Genomic DNA, 21,824 nt, shown 5'->3' with positions numbered 1-21,824 from the left:
TGGTGGTTCTGTAGCCATGGGACGAGTGAATGAAGCAAGGTCCTCCTTGATAATGCCATGCAACTCAGGAGATTGAACAGGTGGACGTGAGAAAGCAGGCACCGACGAAATATCATTGTGGAGCTCTTCCCGTATAATAGAGCGGATCATGGTGCGCAGATCGGCTTCGGGAGCTTGGCTCGGATCACAGGTGTTGTTGAGGCGGCGCGACTGTAGGTAGTCAAGTCGCTGGCAAGTGGCACGAATGTCTGCTACATATATATCTATATACACGTATTACACTAAGAGTGCCAACAGCCACTGACACCAAAATAAGCATGGGAACTTTTTGTATTGATCATTGTGAAATAAATATGTGATCATGGCAATAGTTGATTCATACGTAGAACCTCTGTCATTACTGTCATGATTAATAATACCTGTCATGAGTGTATTTTCAAGTGTTACCATAATCCATCTATTTCTGTTGTCTGCTTCACCAGCCGTGTTGGTCTGTATATCACAACCATATTTATGAAGTGAGCATACTACAACATAAAATATTGTCTTGTTTACACTCGCTCTTCATTTAGACATGACTGAAAAAACACTTTCAGCTTGCACATTCATACGAGACCAAATATATTTAGAAAACAAATGCGATAACTAAAAACACATTACTCTGCTGACTATATTCCACTGCTCTGAGTTTGAGTTGTTTAAACATCTGTGCTTGTTTATTTTCTCTCCGTAGATAAATACTCTACAACCATTTTTTATTCTTAGTTTAGTGATACTGCACAGCTTGTGTCCATCACTCCTGAAGTGTATAACTAAAATGAATAAACAAACTAAAGAAGCTGGCTGAGCACCCAAAGAGGTAAAGCAGAACAATGAATCTGAATTGAATTTGAGGAAACGAAAAGGAAGAACCGTTTATAACATGTAGCGCAGCATTGTTGCAGGTAATGGCAATAGATCTGGATCAAAAGAGGAAAATATGAAGTCAGGGGGAAAAATAAAGTGAAAAGCATTAGGCCGGTATTACCAGGTAATGAATATCAGTTTACCAGTACATCACTTCGGAGGAAACTACATTATAGTTGCATCACGAGTGCTTGCATATGGGACAAACTGTGAGGATACCAATACAGATGGGAATTAAATTGGGGTCAGCATAGTAGAAGTGAAGGACATGGTGTACAGCCAAGGAAGACGAGGCAGTAAGGGTGGGTCTGGGTACAAACGAGAGTTACTGATGCCGTTGCTGAACCTGAAAATAAGACGAGTGGCAAGGCATGTTTTATTAAGGGAATAAGCAATAGTGAACTCTAAGGAAAGAAAAATGCCAAAAGGCAGCAGAAATTCAGGTAGGTGAATGTGGTTTGGAAGTTCGTCGGCCCAAGGCAGGCACATCTGATGCAGGACACAGTTAGGCGATTGAAGTTCCAAGATAAAGGTGCATGTCATGCAGTTTAGTTAGGTTACTACAAATTATAAACCTTTGAATATGCATGTTTTGTATGCTTTCTGCACTTATTGTTTTATTGTATTACATGGGTCATGTTTTACCCTCCTTATTTATCATTTATTATGCAAAAAAAGATTTCTGCTATTTACTTATGTGGAAAAATATCTTTATTGCGATTTGAACAATTTACTTGAAAAGCCCATTAAATAACTGCCAGCCTGTTATGAGACCGAACTGTAAATTGTTTAATCCACTTTTAGTTTGTTTTTTTTTTCGTCTGTGGACATGTTGAGGCCACTGTGTTTGCACCACATTTTGTATTTTGAGCAGGTTTATAATGTCTGCATAAGTGCGGTCCACAAACTTTCACTTCTTTCACCTGTATAGGCCCATAATTGTCATCCCCTGCATTTGTTCTTGGTTTGTGCAAATGCAGTATATAAATGTGTACTTTCTGTTTTTCAAAACGGATTCATATGCTGCAACATACTGCCTGTATTAAATTTCTGTTTCACCCCTTAAAATAATACCTGCTATTTAATTAAATAATGTTGTATATACCAAAATATATAAATGACTAAATATTCACTTTGCCATCCTGTGTAGCAGATAAAGAGGTACCATCTTGAATTGTTGCCCACTTAACTTGATGCAAAGAAGGCTGGAAATAAGCTGTAAAAATGAGCGCTTCCACTTATGTTCAGGAAACAAGAAGTTTCAGTCAGAACACTCTACACATGGCTGGCACTGAAGGATAATAGTTGTGCTGACTCCTCAAAAATAAACGCCTTTTGAATAGAGTCCAAACTTCGTTCCACTTGACCACATGAAAATTTCATGTCATTCGGGTGTTTCTTCGTCCTGCAAGAATGGCTAGAAGAAGACTGTGCAGGGACTGGGCAGTAAAGTTGGTAAGGAAATTGAAACCAGGTGTTCTTTCTAAAAGCAGAACAGGTGGAATTAAGCCACCGACGCTGAGGCTGAAGCCGACAGTTAGACGGAAGCTCCTCTGATTGGGAACAGATGTACATAACATACTGACACGTGAAAATGGAACGCAGACTAAACAATAACAAAAAAAAAAAACATTTCGGGACCCGTGTGGTCTTAATTGGGATGACATCGAAAGGAAGGAACAGTTCGTGCATGACTCGTTTTAAACAATACAGGTACGCGGCATAGCCGCGCTCTGCTGCATTTTTAATAATTATAAAGGCACGCTTACATTCAAATAATTGAAAGTACATGTATGCAGACAGAATTGCGTTTCGTAAGCACTGTCAGTGCTGTTTTGAAGCTTCAAAATACATGCATACAATGCACGCTAAAAGGGAATGTATACGTACCTAAGTACACACTTAAAACAATTACCTCGGTAATCTCTCAGAGAAATAATGCTCACCACACACACACAAAAAAAAATAATAATAATAATAAATTGAAAAAGTATACGCCTCGAATCGCTGGACCGCGGGGTCTCTCAAAGCATCGCGCCGCCTCGGGGGGTGCATTCATCAGCCGATGGCAACAAGCACAGGTGCTGGAAAAGCTTTCCGGTATAAAAAAAAAAAAAAAAAGCGCTTAAATAGGTGCGCAGAAGCGCACTAAACGACACACGCCACAGGTTAAAAGCACGTAAATAGCTGGTCAAGTCCGCCAGCTGGACACTCATCCGTCGATGGCAACACAAGTTCGGTTGGAATAACGAATTTAAGCTTAATTAGGTGCGCAAAAGCGCACGAAACAACACACGCCACCAGTTAAAAACACGGAAATCGAAACCTCGGAAGTCAGCCAGCTGGAGCAGCGTGCTACCGCGGCCAACATGACGCCCATTGAAAAACCATACTAGGGTGGCTAGAACTTGTTCAGGTGTGAAAAGCGCGGCGCGTTTCCATTACCGGAAATGGCACCGCTGCTCACCGATGCCGCCAGGGGCGCTGATGCTAAGGGCGCTGTTAGGGTAGTTAGGGTAGGGTGGCCCCTAGCTGGGCCGCTCGGCCTGGCTCGGCTCTCTCAAGCTTGCGCCGCCTCGCGGTGGCCGACATGAACGCCCATTGAAAAAGCATACGCCTTGAATCGCTGGGCCGCTGGGCCCTGGGCCGCTGGGCTCTGCTCTCTCAAGCTTCTTGCGTCGCCTTTGGGGGTGTAGATGGTAGTCGGAACAGCCGACTTTCTTCGTCTCTTCTGTCGTTTTCTCTCTTGCAGAGCCACCGTCCCGAGCAAACCCAAATACGCGGGCCGCTCTGTCTCACCTCCCTTTAAGGGGGAGGGGACTTAGCGGCCCAGCCGCACGGGATGGTCGCATTAGATGCTGGCCGGTTTGGTTTCGCCGGCGGCCTTTGCTGCCAGTTGGACGGCGGTGAGTTGGAGCTCAGGGTCCGAGCTTCGCAATAAGGTTTCCCAGGTACTGCTAACGTTTTGCGCCCTGCCTGGGGAGTAAGCGCACTCCCAAATTATATGGTCGAGGGTTCCTCTCGCCCCACACTTTCTACATTTATCGTCCTCGCAGTCCGATCGGATATGTTTATTTAGTACTGGGTTTGGGTACGTACTCCAGTCTACAGGCGTCTCCACGCCATAGGGAACCAAAGCTGGAGTTTGCTCCGCGACGCCAGCGCTCGTTTTCCAGCGGAGCGGAGAGGAACTACAAAACCTACGCGCATCCGCGCCCGCGCAGCGCGCGGCTGTCTGCGGAGTCTGCGCAGCCCGCTCGCCCGGGAGCGCGTGCTACAGGCAGCCGCACGTGCACGCGGAGCGGGAGAAAGAGAGTGAGGACGAGGGGGGATGGTCGTGCGTCTGTGCGCGCAAAGCCGGCGCTCTTTGCCAGTGGTGTTTCTTATTTTTGCTTTTTTCTGTGCCCCGGCTGACATAGAGGCTGGCTGGAGGCACGCTTTTTATCGGTGCTTTCGAAAGTGAGAAATTATGACTAATTGATCGCCGCGGACATTGTTTTCAAAGAGCGCTTCTTGGCAGGCTCAGACAAAAAAACAACAACAACATGAACGCGAATTCGGTACTCGAAGGCAGAGGCAAGCGGCAGGTATTTTGAAGGACTTGAGGCGGCACCTCTTGATGTCACTTCCATGTTGCTCAGAGAATGAAGGGTCCAGCCTTCTCGTTGAGAATTGATACGCGTGTACACAGCGACGAGTGCTCCGGGCGCTGGTTGGGGAGCTTCCTTTCCATTTGTGACTGCTCACTTGAAAGGAGCCTATTAAACTCTTTGGGGACAGGCGTTTTAGGCGATGCTGCCGGCGCCGTGGTGCCTGTTTTCGGCGCGTTTAGGACGCGTTCCCTACAAAGGCACAAAGCATGCCGCCTTGTATACCCTTTGGCTCCTGCTGACAGCGGTCAGGGGGAGTTCGCTGCTGTGGCGCTGCCATCCGAAATCAATGACTTATCTACCTTTAACGATGAGAGGTTTCTTAACGACCTGGATCACTGACGAGAAGCCGAGGCATGCCAATTTTTCGGCAGTTTCCTCTCTCCGCGAGACGAAGAACGAGCAAATGCCTGACGACTTTTCATGCAGGCGGGGACATCTCTCCAAGTAAACCTTTGTCTTCTTAATTCCACAGCTACGCTGTGCAATCCCTATTTCAGTTATCCCTAGCGAATGCGCAGTTTTGAGCTCCCGAAGCAGGATCGCGTATGAGGATAGAACGATTGACGTATGTGTTTTCCCTTTATAAGCGCCGAGTGATGGCATTAATGACATATATCTGTTTCTTGAGGCCGACTTGGTTCCGCGATGGCTGCTGCGGCACCGCCAGTTACAAACAGAGGTGCGAGATACCTAAAAAGAAAACCGACAACCATCGTTTCAACACGAAAGGGAGAAGAGAGAAAAACACTTTCACGAGTTTTGCGAAAAAGCGCGCCGTCACTTTTTCATTCCAGTTTTTTTTTCTTGCCCCCTTTGTTAGATCGCGACGGCGGCCACAATGCGGCCGGAGGAGGAGAGAAACAACCGAGCGCGCGCGCGCAAACACGTGCTGGAAAGCAGCGCGGAGCAGACGACAGCATGCTTTTCTATGAGGCGGGGAGCAGACGACGCGGCCGGGCTGCGCGTAGATTTTGACGTGGTCTCCATGGAGGGCGCTGACGCACAGAGCGGCGCAGCGCCCCCTGGCCCAGGTTTTCTCCCCTATTGCCTGACCTCTATTTAACGCCGTGTTTGGTGGGGGAAAACGCCTCCGGCATTGCCTGTAGTGTTCTGTAATGTCTTGATACGAGATTAATCGCCCTTCTCTATTATGTTCTGCCTGAGCCGAGCCATCCTGTACAGCTCGAGCTGCACTGTGGGCCGCCTCGTTACCGCTGACAGATACGTGCGCCGGGGTCTAGATGATGTTGATCGTCCTATCAATCACTCCTTGTGTTAAAATTTTGGTGGTGGGGGGGTTTACCCTCCCCCTACTGAAATTTTGGATTGCAGTTTTACTGTCGCTAATAATATATCTAGCTTTGGTGCCAACGCAAGCGATCGCTATCGCAGCTTCCTCCGCTATCTCGGTTTCTTTCCCTAGTATGGTAGCCACCGTGATGAGAGGACCGAGCAGCAGCCATGCCGAAGGACGACCGAAGCCGAAGCTGAGTACTTTTCTTTTACCAGTTTTTATATGTAATCGTATAGTGGCGGCAAATTTAGATTATAATTTAGCTTAAGATCAGAGACAGGGAAGTGAAAACATATAGGACTTAAATCGCTTAAATAACATAGAACAGCGCTAGGAAAAAGTATTTAGGCCTAGTCCGGAAAAATTTTCTGAGCAAGGCGAATTCTGTCGCAGAGTTGAGGCTATGGGGCGGCCGACCAGGAAAGCAAAGGGTGGGGATCCTGGGGATCTCGTCCAGTGCGGAACGTGTGAGCGCTGGTGCTTCCTGGACGAGACAGGGTTTGAGAGCATGATGGAAGCTGAGGAGGCCAGCTTGAAATGCAAAATATGCACGGCGGTGGAGAAAGTAGAGGGGGAGCTGACCAAGGAGGTAGAACGGATGAGGAAGGAGCTTCAGGAGGAAAGAAAGAGAAGGGCGGAGTTTGAGACAAGAGTCGAGAAGGAGTGGGGCGTCAGGGTGGAGAACCTACAGCGCGAGTTGAGAGAAGTACGCGATAAGGCAAGCAGACTGGAAGATCAGGTGGAAGAGTGGACAAGGAGACAGGCAGAGGGACGGAAGGCACTCCACAAGAATGCAGACAGTAATGCCACCCTGGACGACGGGGGGGCGGACGCGTCACAGGGGGCGCGCAGGGAGAATGTAGCGATTATGGGGGACACGAGCCCCGATGGTAACCGGAGGGAAGAGGGGACACAGGGGTCGAGACAGCAGGGACTGGATACCACTGACAGGGAAGAGACAGGAGCCGGCAGCAAGAGGGTATGGGTGGTAGGGAGCTCTAATGTCGCGAGAATTAAAAAGGCAGTCTTAAAGACAGTGAAGTTTACTGAGAAAGTACAAGTGGAAAGCAGGCCAGGCGAGTGTTTTGGGCAGGTAGTGGAGAGGACAAGGGATATGCTGTGGGAAAATAGAGAAGGAGACAATCTGGTAGTCATCCATGCCGGAGTAAATGACGTACTGAAGAACAGAGGACAAAACCTAGGCAGGCAGATACGAACAGGGGTGGCGAAGCTACGGGCCACAGCTGAGAATGTGCACATAGTGCTGTGCACAGTGCCGGCAGTCAAGGGACAGGGCCCGTATGTAGCCCACCAAGTACTGAGGGCTAATGAGATGATCTGGGAGGTAGGGAAGGCCCTCAGGTGCGATGTCATGGATGTGAACAGGGTGATACATGGGGATAGGAACTACCTCCCCTTCACGCCTGATGGCATCCATTACACCGCACCAGCGGGATGGCAGCTTGGGCTGCGGATGGGGCGAAGGGCGCTAGCTTTTTTACAGGCGAGCAGATTGCCCCTGCATACCGAGAAGTAGGAGACAAAGATGGAGGGAGGAAGGGCAGGACGAAGGCACGGAGGAGGAAAAAGAAACAACCCGTAAATTTGGCCTTCATTAATATGCAAGGGGGTAGAAGTAGAATTAAATGGGATGAAATTCAGGAGCAGCTGCAAACTGGAAATTTTGTAGTATTTGGTGTAGCAGAAACCCACCTTAGAGACAGTGAAGAACCTCCACACATTGAAGGATACTCATGGCTGGGGTGCAATAGAAAAGGAAAGGACCGAAAAGGAGGTGGCCTGGGGGCGCTAATCAAAGGCCAAGATTGGAAAAGGATAACAGAAAGCTGCAGAGAACATATATGGCTCCAGGGTAGAGTGGGAAACCTAGATACAATACTAGGGTTTGTTTACCTAAAAACAGGAAATGACTCGAATGAGGAAAATTCAGAACATTTCAGATGTTTAGCTAAAGACATAGAGGAATTTGGCCAGAATAAGGAAGTGATAATCTTAGGGGATATGAATGCCCATATGGAATTTTTTGATGGAGCTACCGATACGACAGGCAAAATGTTAGGAACATTTTGTGAAGCCCAGGATCTCACAATAGTTAATTCAGAAATAAAGTGTGAGGGAAAAATAACATGGGAAAGAAATAACTCTCATTCCACAATCGACTATTGTCTGATGTCCCACAAGCTGTATGACAGGTTAGTAGGTATGGAAATTGATGAAGAAGGGGCGAAGAGCTTAGGAAGCGATCACAAAAGAATTAAACTCCAATTTGGCGGGACAGCGGCCGCAACAAAAATGCAGGTATGTGAAAGCAACCAGAAACTCAATGATATACAGTTGGAAAAAGGGTCAAAGCGCATTGAAGACATAGTAAACCAACAACCAAATAGAGAATGGACATACGATGACCTAGTAGAAGTATTTAAAAGAGAACTAAAAAAGGGCAAGATTAGAAGAGGAAAGAGAAAATATAAACCAAAAAGCTGGTGGGATGCTGAAGTTAAAGCAGCCATAACCAGGCGTCAAGAGGCATCCAGAGAGCACAGATTAGCAAAGAAGAGGGAAGCCACACCAAGGGAAGTAGAATCCAAATGGGAGGAGTACCTTGAGAGAAAAAGGGAGGCGTCAACCTTAATCCAAATCAAAATAGGAAAAGCTGGGGTCCAGTGGATGATGGACATAAGTAAAAAAGATAAAAATGCTGCAAAGAGGTTTTGGAACCACATAAGGCTACAAGCAAAAAAGACGGAAGGGGTCCAACGCTCACTGACCACAGAGGAAGGAAAAAGAGTGGAGGGAGAGGAAGCACAGGAATATGTTAGGCGCACAATAGAAACAGCCTTTGCCAGTCTGGAAGTGAAAGCCGCAGAAGAAATGGAGAATAATGAGGACCACAGGGACGAGGAGCAAGAATATAAGGAGATGACAGCAAGACAATGGGAAAGAATAGAACGGAAGGTCCCCTTGGGAACAGCGACAGGACCAGATAGCATACCCATGGGATTGATTACCAGATTAGGACAAAAAAGCAAAGTAAAATTGCGACAGTTGATTGAACAAACAATAAAGGGCGGTCAAGTACCAAAAGATTGGAAATTAAGCAGGATGAGACTAATATACAAAGGCAAGGGAAGCAGAGATAACATAAAGTCCTATCGGCCAATCACAGTTACATCAGTTATATACAGGGTAGCAATGCAGTTAGTAAAAGTAATGATGGAGGAATGGGTAGAAGGAGGGAATATCCTCGGAGAACTACAAAATGGTTTCCGCAAGGACAGAAGACTAGAGGATAATTTATTTGTGGTTACCCAGTGTATAGAAACAGCAGCTGCAAGTCAGAGACCATTATGGATAGCGTTTTTAGATATTAAAGGGGCATACGACAGTGTAGATCAGAAAAAACTGTGGGACCAGTTGAAGGAATATGGCCTGAATAAAAACCTGGTTCAGTTCATACAAGAAGTGTATGCAGATAATGAGGCAGTGATAGTATGGGAGACGGAAACAACAAAACCCGCAAAAATAAAAAGGGGGCTTAGGCAAGGGTGCCCACTGTCACCGCTGCTTTTCATGATATACATGAGCCAAATGGAAAGGCGCCTGGAGGAAAGTAATAAAGGATTCGATGCAAGCTATATGCAGGGAGGACAGAAAGTAACACAAGTTCTACCAGGATTGATGTACGCGGATGACATTGTACTGCTGGCAGATAAGAGGGATGGGTTGCAGGAGCTGCTTAAGATCTGTGGAGAAGAGGGCGAAAAGCTGGGACTGCAATTTAGCAGTGAAAAATCAGGAATAATGGTATTTAATGATGAAAGGGGGGACGTGCTGGAAATACAAGGCACCAAGGTTGAACATGTGGAGAGCTATAAATACCTGGGCATATGGATCAACGAAGGAAAAAATTACCTAGAAAAGCATGAAGGAATTACGATAGACAAAGGGAAAAGGAGTTCGGATATTATGAAACACAGGGCCCTCTGGAATTATAACAGGTATGAGGTTGTTAGAGGGGTATGGAAGGGTGTTATGGTACCAGGACTCACTTTTGGAAATGCAGTCCTGTGCATGAAATCAGAAGTACAGTCAGGCCTTGAAATCAGACAGAGAAAGGTAGGTAGATTGGCATTGGGAGCACATGGCAACACACCTAATGAAGGAGTCCAGGGAGATATGGGCTGGGCATCATTTGAGGTTAGAGAGGCAATTAGCAAACTAAAATATGATCAGAGACTAACCGAAATGGAGGAATCAAGGTGGGCACGAAAAATGTACAAGCACCTCTTCATGAAAAGCCTGAATACGAAATGGACTAACAGAACCCGAAAGCTCAGATTTAAGTACCTAGAGTTTGGAGATACACCGCGGCAAAACAGCAGCATTGAAAAGCAGGTAAAGGAGGCAGAAAGGAAAATGTGGGAGGAAAGAATGCAAGGAAAATCAGCATTGGGTATGTATAGAACTCGAAAACAGGATATAAAGAAAGAAAGTTTATTCGACAACTCACGAGGGAGCTCATTGCTGTTTGAGGCTAGAACAGGGGCCCTCAGAACAAAAACGTACAGGAAAAAATTTCAGGAAGTAGATATATTATGCGCGGCGTGCGGAACTGAGGAGGAAACAACGGAACATGTTGTTCTAAGGTGCCAAAAACTTCGTCCTGCCCTTCCCGCGGAAAAAGCGGCAGATCTGGAGAGAGCACTGGGATTTGCTGGGGAAGATGGACGAATGGATGAGGAACGCGTTCTGATAACAAAAGAGAGGTTAGAGGATTGGTGGAAAAAGTCAAGAGAATAAAAAGAGGAAAAAAAAAGGGAGGGGGGGCAGATACGGGCGAATTAGAAGCTAAAAATGGGGAAGATATAAATATATTTCTTTTAATTTTTTGGCTAGGCGGCGCAAGCTGCCGCCCGATTCAAAGGGCATAGCCACTATCATCCATCCATCCATCATCCATCCCATCTACCGCCGCTATGGCTATGGTCCTATGGTCATGTATCGACTGTGTCTGTTTCCTGCCGCATCTACGTAGGCAACTTCATTTGGGGGTTTGCTCCGATATATTCATTGTTTCTATCGCTTCCGCCCTTTTCTGTCGCCTTTCCCTATTAAACTCAGGGTGCATGTTTTTGGGTAGGGGAGGGATCTTTAGGTGCGCCCTGATTTCCTGTCAATGTCAACCCATTTCCTTTTGCCCCCTGTCTGTGGCTGTTCCAAGGTTACTTAGCGTAGCTCTTCACACTCGCGTCGTGCTGAGTCTTTCAAGTTGCGAGGTTTTAACCGCTTCCGTGATTTCTGAAATCGTATTGTGCAGTCCTAGGGCCAGTAGCTGCTCCGTCGATGTACATGTTGGGAGGCCTAGGGCCTTTTTAACGCATTTTCTGATGAGCGCGTCTATCTTTCTCCTCTCATCTGCCTTTAGGAGGAGGAGGAGGTAAACTTTATTTAAAGAAGAGGTCGTAGGCGCGGGGTGGGTTGACGTTCCCGTCCCCGCCGTGGGCTCTTCTTCTAGGCCGGACGGCAGGTGGCCGACCGACGATGTCGTTCGGCGACCTCTTCAGCCCGCTCCGTGACGCGGAGTTGAACCTCCGGGTCGGAGCTGAGCAGCGCGGCCTCCCACTGAGATTGGGTAGAGAGCTGCAGACTCTGTGATGGCTTGTCTTGATTACATGAGTATAGGATGTGTGGTGTGTCTGCCTCTTGATCTGCCTTTAGGTTCAGACCGGCCGTGGCATGACGTATTTCCCGCCACACTACGTCAGCCAATCAGATTTCAGGAGTCTGCTCTTGACATTGGGCGGTTCCTTCCAGCCCATTCGTAATGCAAGCGTAAGTGCTTCCCTTTCTATCATATATACCTCTGTCCCCCCCCCCCCCCCCCCCCCCCCCCCCCAGTTTTTTATATATATACCCTCCATGCATCATGAATACCAATGCTAAAAATCGTTTTTCACGCTCACGTCATTTTTACGTCACCGCAAAAAGCCGTTTCGACACACCTGGCGCTGGGCTGCCTATTCCTCTACAATAAAATGTAACCCCACCCAATCCAATTTAATTTAATCCAATTCAAACCAATCTAGTCCAAGCAGTTTATTTTAGTCAAATACAATCCAGCCAATCCTGTCCAATAAAAGCAAAGCGCGCGCCCGTGTGCTGTGCGATGTCGGTGCACGGAACCCCAGGTGGTCGAAATTTCCGGAGCCCTCCACTACGGCGTCCCTCATAGCCTGAGTCGCTTTGGGATGTTAAAATCCCACAAACCAAACCAGTTCTATCCCGCCCAATCTAGCTAATCTAGTCCAATCCCATTCTGTCCAATGATGAGTACACGCTCGTCCGAAATGCGCCGCTGACTAGCCTATCATCATCACTACTATCATCCTCACGCTAGAGAAGTAGAAATAAGATGCGCTACTCACGATCCGGGACGTTAAGATTAAGATTGTAAGTCAAGATTTTAGCCTTCGCTGATGATGTCACCCTTTATTGTTCTGACAAAGAGTGCATACTTGAGGCTTTACACTTGACTAAACAGTTCTGTGATGTATCAGGCGCGACACTTAATTTAGATAAATCCAATGGCTTTTGGTTGGGTCACTGGGACTCTAGGCCAAGCCAGTTTGGCGGAATATGCTGGTACTATAGCCCTCTTCAGTACCTAGCGGTTCTGCTGCACCAAGTTTGCAACAGTGCAGCTATACAGGGATTCTCAAATTTACCTATGCGATGACAAACACAGGCTTGGGTAGGTAGGGAACTCCCGAGCATTTGCGAGGGCACAGGTCTGCAACATATTTCTGTCGGTAAAGCTTGCGTATGTCCAAGTCCTGCATTGTGCGAGTAGTAAGGCAAAAGTAATACACAAAATATTTGCAACATTCGTGTGGCGCTCTCAAGAGAGCCCATGCTGCATAACAACTCGTTCCTTCCCTTAGAGTATTGTGGAATGGGCCTTGTTCACCTGTTCGTGCATCAACTTGTTGCCAGTTTTTTTATTTTTCAAATCTGCAAACCATCAGTTTCTTGCAGCTGTGCTCATTAGGCATCTCAGTCCTCACTTACCTTACTTAATCGCACCGACTGGGCAGGCTTGTGAGGGGGCTTTAGAGGGATTTCTTAAGGAGGTTGCACACACTTTCAATTTCATCACTGTGTGCTTCTCTTTAGATTACCTGTATAGCCCTTTGAGAAAGCAGATGACCCAGGTTCTCACTGAGTCTGTGTTCCCTACACCATTGTATCAGCAGCCTTATCTGGGGTTTTTGGACACCAGTTTTCTAAAGCTTGCTGGAAAAATTTAGAAGACATTTTTGCCTCTCTTAGGATGGCTACTGGTTTTGAAAGTTAGACCTATGTAAGCCTACGGTGGACGCGCAAGCAAAGCAAACAGCTGCACTGAACACCCATAAAGGCCTATTTGCTTACAAGAGGCTGCCATATGGCATTGCATCAGCCACTAGCATATTCCAAAGGAAGATAGAAGTGCTAAAAAATCTGCTAGGTACTGAAGTCTTCTTGTCCTGATCGTAGAGGCAAACAACAGCTATGAAGATGCTGAATGAGATTCCGGAGATCTTTCGAAAAAATGGTATCTGCTTGCAGAAATACAAGTTTGTATTCGTAGCACAAGCTGTTGGTTGTTGGTTTGCGGGGTTTAACGTCCCAGAGCAACTCGGGCTATGAGAGACGCCATTTCGACCACCTGGGGTTCTTTAACGTGGACTGACATAGCACAGCACTCGGGCGCCTTGCTTTTCGCCTCTATTGAAAAGCGGCCGCCGAGGCCGGGATTCGATCCCACGTCCTTGGGAACAGTAGTCGAGAGCCGTAACCACTGCGTCACCCCGGCGGGGTTCGTAGCACGAGTGATCTAGCTGGGAGAAATTATTGACCGACACGGCTTGCATCCAACGGAAAAGAAAATGAACACCATAAAAGAGCACCAGCGCCCAATAACATCCAAGAACCTAGATCCTTCTTGGGCCTGATTACCTATTACCGTACCTTTCTGCCTAACATGCCAAGTCTCCTGGCACCTCTGTAACGCTTGCTACAGAAATACAGCAAATGGAAGTGGACCTCTGAAGAGAAGAGATCTTTTGAAAATGTTAACTCCCTGATGAACTTTGATTTGCTCGTGCCCTACGACTTACGAAGGAACTAGTTCTAGAATGCGATTCCTTGCCAGAGGGCATTGGAGCAGTGCTATCCCACGGGATCAATGGTATTGAAAGGCCAATAGCGTTCAGATCCCGTACCCTCACAAAAGCAGAGAACTATTCTCAGTTGGAAAGGGAGGCCCTAGCTCTCGTGTTTGCTGCGGTGAAGCTCCATGACTACTTGTGCAGGAAGTTCATATAGAATACTAGCCATGAACCGAAAAGCAGGCACATTCCGAATACTGCAGCATCACGCATCTAGAGATAGGCGATTATCCTTGGTGCCTATAAGTACACCATATAGTACAAGCCCGGATCCAGCAACCAAAATGTAGACTCATTGATTCGACTACCTATGCCAGCCAATGAGACGTTGAGATGCAAAATCTTGACCAACCTGTCTGCCAACAGACGACAGCAATGCCACCTTCCAAGCCAGCAGCATGGCCAGCAGCAACTCAGCCCTGGACTCGCGTTCACATCTACTATGCCGGTCCAATCGAAAACAAAATGGTGTTGGTTGTTGTTGACAGCTATTCAGGCTGGATTGAAGCAGTCGCAACTAATAGTGCAACCAGCGCTGCAACTATTGAGATCTTCAGGAGCATATTTGGATGATTTTGTCTGTTCACTTGTCTGGTGTCTGCTATATTAATGCTTTCTTCAGTTCAGAATTCAAAGAATTCATCACGAAGAATTCCATACGACACATCCGTATAACACCATTTCACCCCTAATCTAATGGGCTAGCCGAAAGAGTGGCGAGGGCAGTTAAATAGGGTCTAAAAAGCTACCAAGTGGAACACCCTCAACTCGATTAAACCGATGGCTACATGATCACAGGCGCACACTATCTGAAAATAGGGGCAGATCCTCAGCGGAAATGCTCCTGAGCTATCGACCCAAAGGATGCCTGAGCATGTTTCTGCAGACCTCACGAATTGAACATTGGAAGGCACATACCAACAAAAGAGAAATTCCTCCATGGACAGGTCATCATTTTCCACAATTTTCGCCTAGGTCGATGTTGGTTTGTGAGTGCATAAATGGTTAAAAAATTCTAGCGAATGTTTCATACAGCAATAACTTAGCCGCATTCAAGATCGTTCGCTAGTTCTGTCCTCATTTGGGTATGCATGCAGAGTACTGCTTAAATGACGAGTCCTGGCTGTCACTACCCAATGACACCTAGCATGACTCATCCACATGTGTGGCGTATGTGGCGGCGGTTGATATTTGCACACCTTGACAGAATAGCAGTGGGTGCATGTGGCCCGGCTGCAGTCCTGTGTCGTCATCATGCGACGTTACGCAAAGCCGTGCTCTCACAGGTCTATACGGGAGCTTCAATTTTGATTAAAGTTTTTAGCTTATTTAAAATTATTCCTTTTATGCTGTAAAAAATAAAATCGCATCGTGTAACGACGACCAAGCCTTCAGCAATATAAATCAACCATTAACTCATTACAGTTCGAAATACGGCAGAGTTGCCCTTTATGGGCAGTAAACTGTTGCTGCGCATGCTTAAATGAGTACGAATGCAATTATTTTGTCCTCAGCGAGACTCACCTTTCTTCTTAAATGCGATAACATCCATCTTGCTGGAGACAACACAAAGTTCACAACGGGCTGCCACAAGCAGGTTTCCTTATGCAGCCCAAAACCTTCCAGTCGAAGCACTTTGAGACAACACGATGTACTGTACAACATGGCCCACCAGCTTTAATAGCATGGTGCACATAAAACCCATGTAAAATACAACAAATGCTAGCGGCATACAGTAAACTGTTGCTGTGCATGCTTAAATGAGTACGAATGCAATTATTTTGTCTTCAGTGAGACTCACCTTTCTTCCTAAATGCGATAACATCTTGCTGGAGACAACACAAAGTTCACGACGGGCTGCCACAAGCAGGTTTCCTTATGCAGCCCAAAACCTTCTAGTCGAAGCACTTTGAGACAACACGATGTACTGTACAACACGGCCCACCAGCTTTAATAGCATGGTGCACATAAAACCCATGTAAAATACAACAAATGCTAGCGGCATAAGTCCAAGTGATGATGGAGCAGTTATGGTGATGCAGATATGAGACAGTCACACTTCACAGCCAGGGATGCCATGCTGGGTCCATTCTACAGAGGTTGTCGTGGCTGTTGGCAGCCGCCACCAGGGTGCTCACTTTGCTGTCGGTTCCATCGAAAGTGGCCAGTGCTGTAAGAAGTCAGAAAAAGGCAGTACATTTGGGTGAAAATGAAATGCTATCAATGTAATATCTGTCAATTCAATTCTAATGAGTCTGCTTTTATCCAATTCACTGTTGCTGATTCAGCTTATATGAACATTCACTATCCCCTGCTACATCAAGATAGCTAAGGCCAAAGTGGCACAATCCTAGGAGTTTCTCCACAGCGACTTTAATGTCCTTGCAGTTCAAGTTACCGAAACTGAATGGTATGAAGTCACCTCAGCTAAGAAAGAGAGCTCTTTCTACACTCATCCAATGCGTGTCACTTCACGACACCAACAAATTAATAAAAATAGAAGGCACCAGGACCAATTCCATGCTTAAGTCCCCACAAAATGGCCAAAGAGGCGCATAAGTTCAACAAGACCACTGCACATTGCTTTCAGGGTTCATGCTGATTTTCAGCATTTTCAAAGACTTCCAAAGATCCTAGACTATTTTTTTCGACGACTTAAAAACAAATCATTTTTTTAAAGAAACGTTTCTCGCATCTCAAGTATCTAAGATTGATTGCACAAGAGACTTCTCACAAGACCGAGAAAGCTAATTTCCTCTACATTAGTTCAACATTTCATGAAAGCTCGCCCTTTTTTTTTTTTTAAGTTCAGCTCTGACGTTTACAATCTCCTTTGCCTTTTCTTTAGCAGTCTTCCTCTAACTGTTTGAATTAATCCATATTATTTCATAGGTAGCTCCTGCCATCTCGGCATGGGTGTCCGCAGAAGCATTCAACTCTGCAAGAGCCGCTTCCAATCTCCTTTTTTTTTCTTCCTCCCCGAGACATCGTTTTTTATTCTGCTGCTTTGCACTTTCGTCTTCCTGCTTCCTTTTAGCTTCCAGAAAAGCACGGTATTGCTGGTCTGCAGAAGCCACAGACATTCTCAACTCTTATGAGATGTTCACGTTAGTTATGCCACCCGATCTTTCCACAGCATCGCACACAGTCCGTTGGGATATACTATAAGAAACACCTTTCATGTTTTCCATGACAACTTGCGATTCACACTGAACCCTCGCTCCACTTGCTTGCCCATAACTGAGAATAAGCAATAGTTTACAAACTCTCCAGAGCTCCCTGTAGCATGAAGTTATGTTCAATTGTAATGAAAATTGTTCTGTCGAAAAGTATTAGCTTTTGCTTGTGATCCTGCAGAATATCTGTATATTTTGAAAGTGCAGTGTCTCTGCATTTCTCTTAGCCTCTTTGCAGCAATCAATGCATCCAAAGCTCTTAAAGCCCTCTATGCTCTTTGCAGGCTTTGAGCACATCTGCCTTTGGTCTAGTGAGGTAAGGCCTGGAACTAGAGAAGACTGCAGTGGGGCTTTGTCTAGTATTTTTTTTTTTTGTTACTGCTAAGAGGAACTGCTTGCATTCAATCTTAAATGTGAACACCTCCTTCGAGCTCAACTTGCAGCTTTTCAGAACCTTCTTTGCTCTGTGGCCAATATCAACCTTCTCGAGTGAAGTGCAGTTTCTTGGATGCTCTACAGCCATCTTAAAAATGCTTATATCCCTGTAGATGAACACAGAACTGAGGCCTTGACAAATTTCAGCAAGAGCTTTCTAACTGCACAGATAAGGTCTTCCGCCAAAAAGAATACCAATGACTTGTCTGTTTGGTATAACTGAAGAAAATGCTAGAAGACCATGGCTAAATTTAATGCGAAGTGGAGCTTTGTTGGCACAAGTGGCTCTAGACAGCACGTTAATATGTTTTGAAATGCCATGTATTTTCGAAGATTCACTTCTTTCTTCACTGCTGCCTCCACATACTTATTGGATCAAAGACACAGCCTAGCATACCACAGCTGTAACTGCAACGTGACTGCAAAATTCTCGATCTATCAGTGGGTAACAAATATGCGGGGGAATAGGGTCTGTCTAGTAACAAGAACAAAGTCTCCCCTGCGTGCCCAAGAATTGTGAAAAAGCATGCACAGACTAGAGAGCAAAGTGTCTAGCCCCCATCTACGGCCAAGCAGTGCTCAACCTCTGTTGCACGCATGGAGGAAACTTTCCTAGGTGGCAGCACAGCTGTTGGCAATGCTAAAACCTATATAATTTTGCTTTTTTTACAGTGGGAAGAAAATTTTATGGAATGGCTTTAGGTGATGCCTGCGCTGCTCTTGCAGAGTGAGGCATGCATGCTTGCTGTGTGCCGGTGAACAACTTGCGTTGTTATTGTGTAGGCTCCCCTTGCTTATGGCGCACTGGGTGCAATGCCTGAACTACATTCGCACAGTCTCCTTTCACCTCACACCCAAACCTTGCTCTTGGAGTAGGTTACTGGGCTACGGTAGTCATGCGTGGCGTCCAGCAAAGACATGGGACTTTGTTTCGAATTGCACCCAGAGTAACACACACCCACACAAAACACCTGTTGCCTCATGGTGGTCTGCCGGTAAAGTCACATTCAACAAGATGACTTGTGAAAACTGAAAATTCAAAGGATACTAGCGTTTTTCTGTGACCATCTACCCTACCACACCAAAACACCAAAATTCAAGGGTTTTCAAGGGCGCCACGAAAATTTCAGGACTTTCAAGGCCCTTGAAAACACTTCATCCAAATTGAAGGGTTTTCAAGGACCCGCATGAACCCTGTGCTTCACTCTGTGCCTCAAGGGCAACATTCACAAGCAGTAATTGTGCCACCTAGCCCCGATGTAGCAAAGTAAAATTAATTGGCCTGTGCAAAGTTTCAATCATTTCAAATGTTCGGTCGAACAGTCAAGTATTCAGTACTCAATTCTATCCGAATGTTTATTACTTAAAGCTCATATTCGCCTCAGGTGAGCAATGTTTGCGGAATGCTTGCTTTGTATGAATGCACACTTTTCACGATAGTACTGAGGCGTTTGCAAGACTAAGGCTCAGCTCCAGGGTCTACGCGCCACGCGCCTGCAAGCCCACATGTACGTCAAAGCCGGTTTGTGCACACGGGCAGTTGCCACACAAGCATTAAAAATTAAAACGTATTATCAGAGAATCACATTATACACAATGGTGTACAAAAGTCTTGAATGAAATATACTTGGCAGAGCTAGAACTTATTGCAATGCTTTGAAATTATCTGTTGTTCGCACTGGACTTCTTGTTTCTTATTTTCCAGAAGCAAGCTTTCCTGAAAGTTGCAGAAACGAGTGGAGTCCCAATTTCATTGCTTAGTTGGGCGCTCTGCCAACTTCTCTGAGAGCATTACACCAGCAGCAGCCCTCTTTAAGAGGTAAACACATGGAGGAGAGGTAGGCGAGAGAGGTAAGTCAGTTCTGGGGAATGTCACAGTTAGGACACGAAACAGAGATCAGCTATGAAAATTAGAAAGTAAATTTTCAACAGCAAAAGTAACGGAGGGGGGTTATTAAGAGAGCGAAAAATTTGGTGGACACTTAAGACTGTTTACCTTACTCTTTGTGGCCGCAACTTAACTGGAAATGTTTCTATTGGCATGAAAGTTTGTGCTCAAACATCATATGTCTGAATTAATTGAACACTAGATCGGCGATATTCAAACATTCTCGCTGCAAAGAGGTGAAAATTGCAGGGTATGCATAGCCTTGTAGCAAGCTGTAGTTGAGGTGGAGATGTCTGTTGATGTACCCCGTTCATATCTGATTGCCTTCGGCTGCGCCGGCTGTCTGCGTGATGTCACGTTTCATGGTTACCATGGAATTTCGCAACAGAGATGGGTTTTCACGTAATAGGAATGCTTGTGCATTATACTGAAACGTTGGTCATGAGCGTTACCATTACTATGGGCTACTGATACCCCTCCTAATACTATTTCCACTGCCTCTTGGAGAGAAATTGAGTACTTGAAACATTTTTGAGATGTTTTAATGCAAACCCAGGAGGGAAGACAATTGTATTAGCAGGACAAAAATGCATTACCTTAGAGCACATCAGCCGGGAATGAAAAAAAAAAAAAAGTATAAGTAGAATTGCATTGTTTTGTATTGTTATTCGGTTTTTCGGTGCATAAGTAACTGTGGCTATCATGCGCCAGGAACAAGGTTTATGTTTATTTTGTGAATAAGGACTGATTTTGTTTCTTTTACATCCTTTAGGAAATGAAAAACATTGTTAACTTCGACCAGTGCATCTTCTCCCAACTGCAGGCTGATATGGAGAGGCATCTGTTCTGTGTAAAAAATGTGCAAAATGGAATTACATTAATGTGATTTCAGTGCACTTGTCAGGTATTGGTGGCTGTGTTAACCCTGTCTCAACCAGCACTGTAGAGCGCACCAACTGCAGGCCTCGAAGCTTCTTAGATTTCCGCGGAACGAGTCACATCTGCATGAGCTGCCATAGCTGCCATTCTCTGCTTGAAATTAGCTAAGCAGTCACGTCAGCATAAGCACGAGACAGGGCTAGCATGAGGTGCACAAAGATCAGGAGAGCGGCCCTTTCCAACGCCTGACACGTATGCCTAGCAGGTATCTGTGGACTCACTGCCTAAAAGCCACAATCATGCAACAATGCAGTCCGCGCACGAGACTCTTGATGAGCAGCCGCCTAGCGGCTGCTGTTGCACACGCTACAATATATATAGTGGCTGCACAGCAAGCATAGTCCTGCATAAAGAAAGTAACAAAATTCCCATAAGGAAAGGTGTTAGGCAAGGAGACACAATCTCCCCAGTACTATTCACAGCTTGCTTAGAGGAAGTATTCAGAGACTTGGAATGGGAGCAGTTAGGGATAAGGGTAGATGGAGAATACCTCAGTAATCTGCGATTTGCTGATGACATTGCCTTGCTAAGCAACTCGGGGGATGAACTGCAAATAATGATTGATGACCTAGACAGGAAAAGTAGAAAGATAGGCTTGAAAATCAATATGCAGAAGACTAAGGTTATGTTCAACAGCCTCGGGAAGGAACAGCAGTTTACATTAGGTAGCGAAGTAGTGGAAGTACAGTAAAAGCTCGTTAACTCGGACTTCTAGGGACCGTAAGATATGTCCGAATTAACCGAATGTCCCAATTACCGAGAGAACAAAAAAACAAAAACATGCACGATTTTATCTCAACATACCTTTATTACTTAAAGTAATCACGGATGCTTATCTGCTTTCCCGCAAAAACCCGCGTGGATACTATTTTCCTCAGTCCTTCCAGGTGCTCAGCAGCGCGCATGCCATCTGCAGTGCCCCAACAAAATTCCTTTAACACAACGAGGCCCTCTGCTGCTTCTTTCACAGTGCGAGGGGGCCGAGGCTGCTCCTCTCGTAGCCCCTCTTCCTCCTCCGAATCTTCGCCGTGCAGTACGTCCCGGACAATTTCTTCCTCAGTTAGAGAGCCGGCTGTAGCAACGGCGTCATCAATGCTGATGTAATCGGCGAGTGTCACCGCATCCGGTAGCACACCTCCGAAATCCGGGCAGACATCTGCATTGTCGTCTGGCGACACTTCTGCCACTGTGTCATTGCAGGGCTCAGGCAAAACGAAGCCACTGTGTCGAAAACAGTTAGCGATGACGTGCGCAGGCGTGTTCTTCCAAACGTAGGCAAGAATGTTGACCACGCTCAGAAGA

At 46.0% G+C, this 21,824-nt stretch overlaps 1 protein-coding gene and 1 long non-coding RNA gene across 4 annotated transcripts in view; both read right to left on the bottom strand.

Annotated features, from left to right (window-relative positions):
* Positions 1-1,594: 1,594 nt before the first annotated feature.
* Positions 1,595-3,289, bottom strand: LOC146200269 (uncharacterized). Its single transcript, XR_014704809.1, has 2 exons — positions 2,903-3,289; positions 1,595-2,345 (listed from the first exon to the last, which is right to left on the bottom strand). It is a non-coding gene; the product is annotated as an uncharacterized LOC146200269 (long non-coding RNA).
* A 12,720-nt stretch (positions 3,290-16,009) lies between these two features.
* The window catches only part of Nipped-A (Transcription-associated protein Nipped-A), a 287,463-nt gene continuing 281,648 nt past the window's right edge, over positions 16,010-21,824 (bottom strand). For all 3 annotated transcript variants that reach the window (XM_084595462.1, XM_084595463.1, XM_084595464.1), the window contains exon 62: positions 16,010-16,254. In XM_084595462.1, coding sequence (XP_084451588.1) covers positions 16,145-16,254 — 110 coding nt within the window. In that variant the 3' untranslated portion in view covers positions 16,010-16,144. The remainder of the gene's footprint in view (positions 16,255-21,824) is intronic.

This window comes from Amblyomma maculatum, chromosome 2, assembly GCF_055883805.1.
Source record: "Amblyomma maculatum isolate TAMU_Amacu chromosome 2, ASM5588380v1, whole genome shotgun sequence".
In the NCBI taxonomy this organism is placed as follows: Eukaryota; Metazoa; Arthropoda; class Arachnida; order Ixodida; family Ixodidae; genus Amblyomma; species Amblyomma maculatum.
The sequence above is the reverse complement of the archived record's forward strand: the minus strand, read 5'-3'. Positions and strand labels throughout refer to the sequence as shown.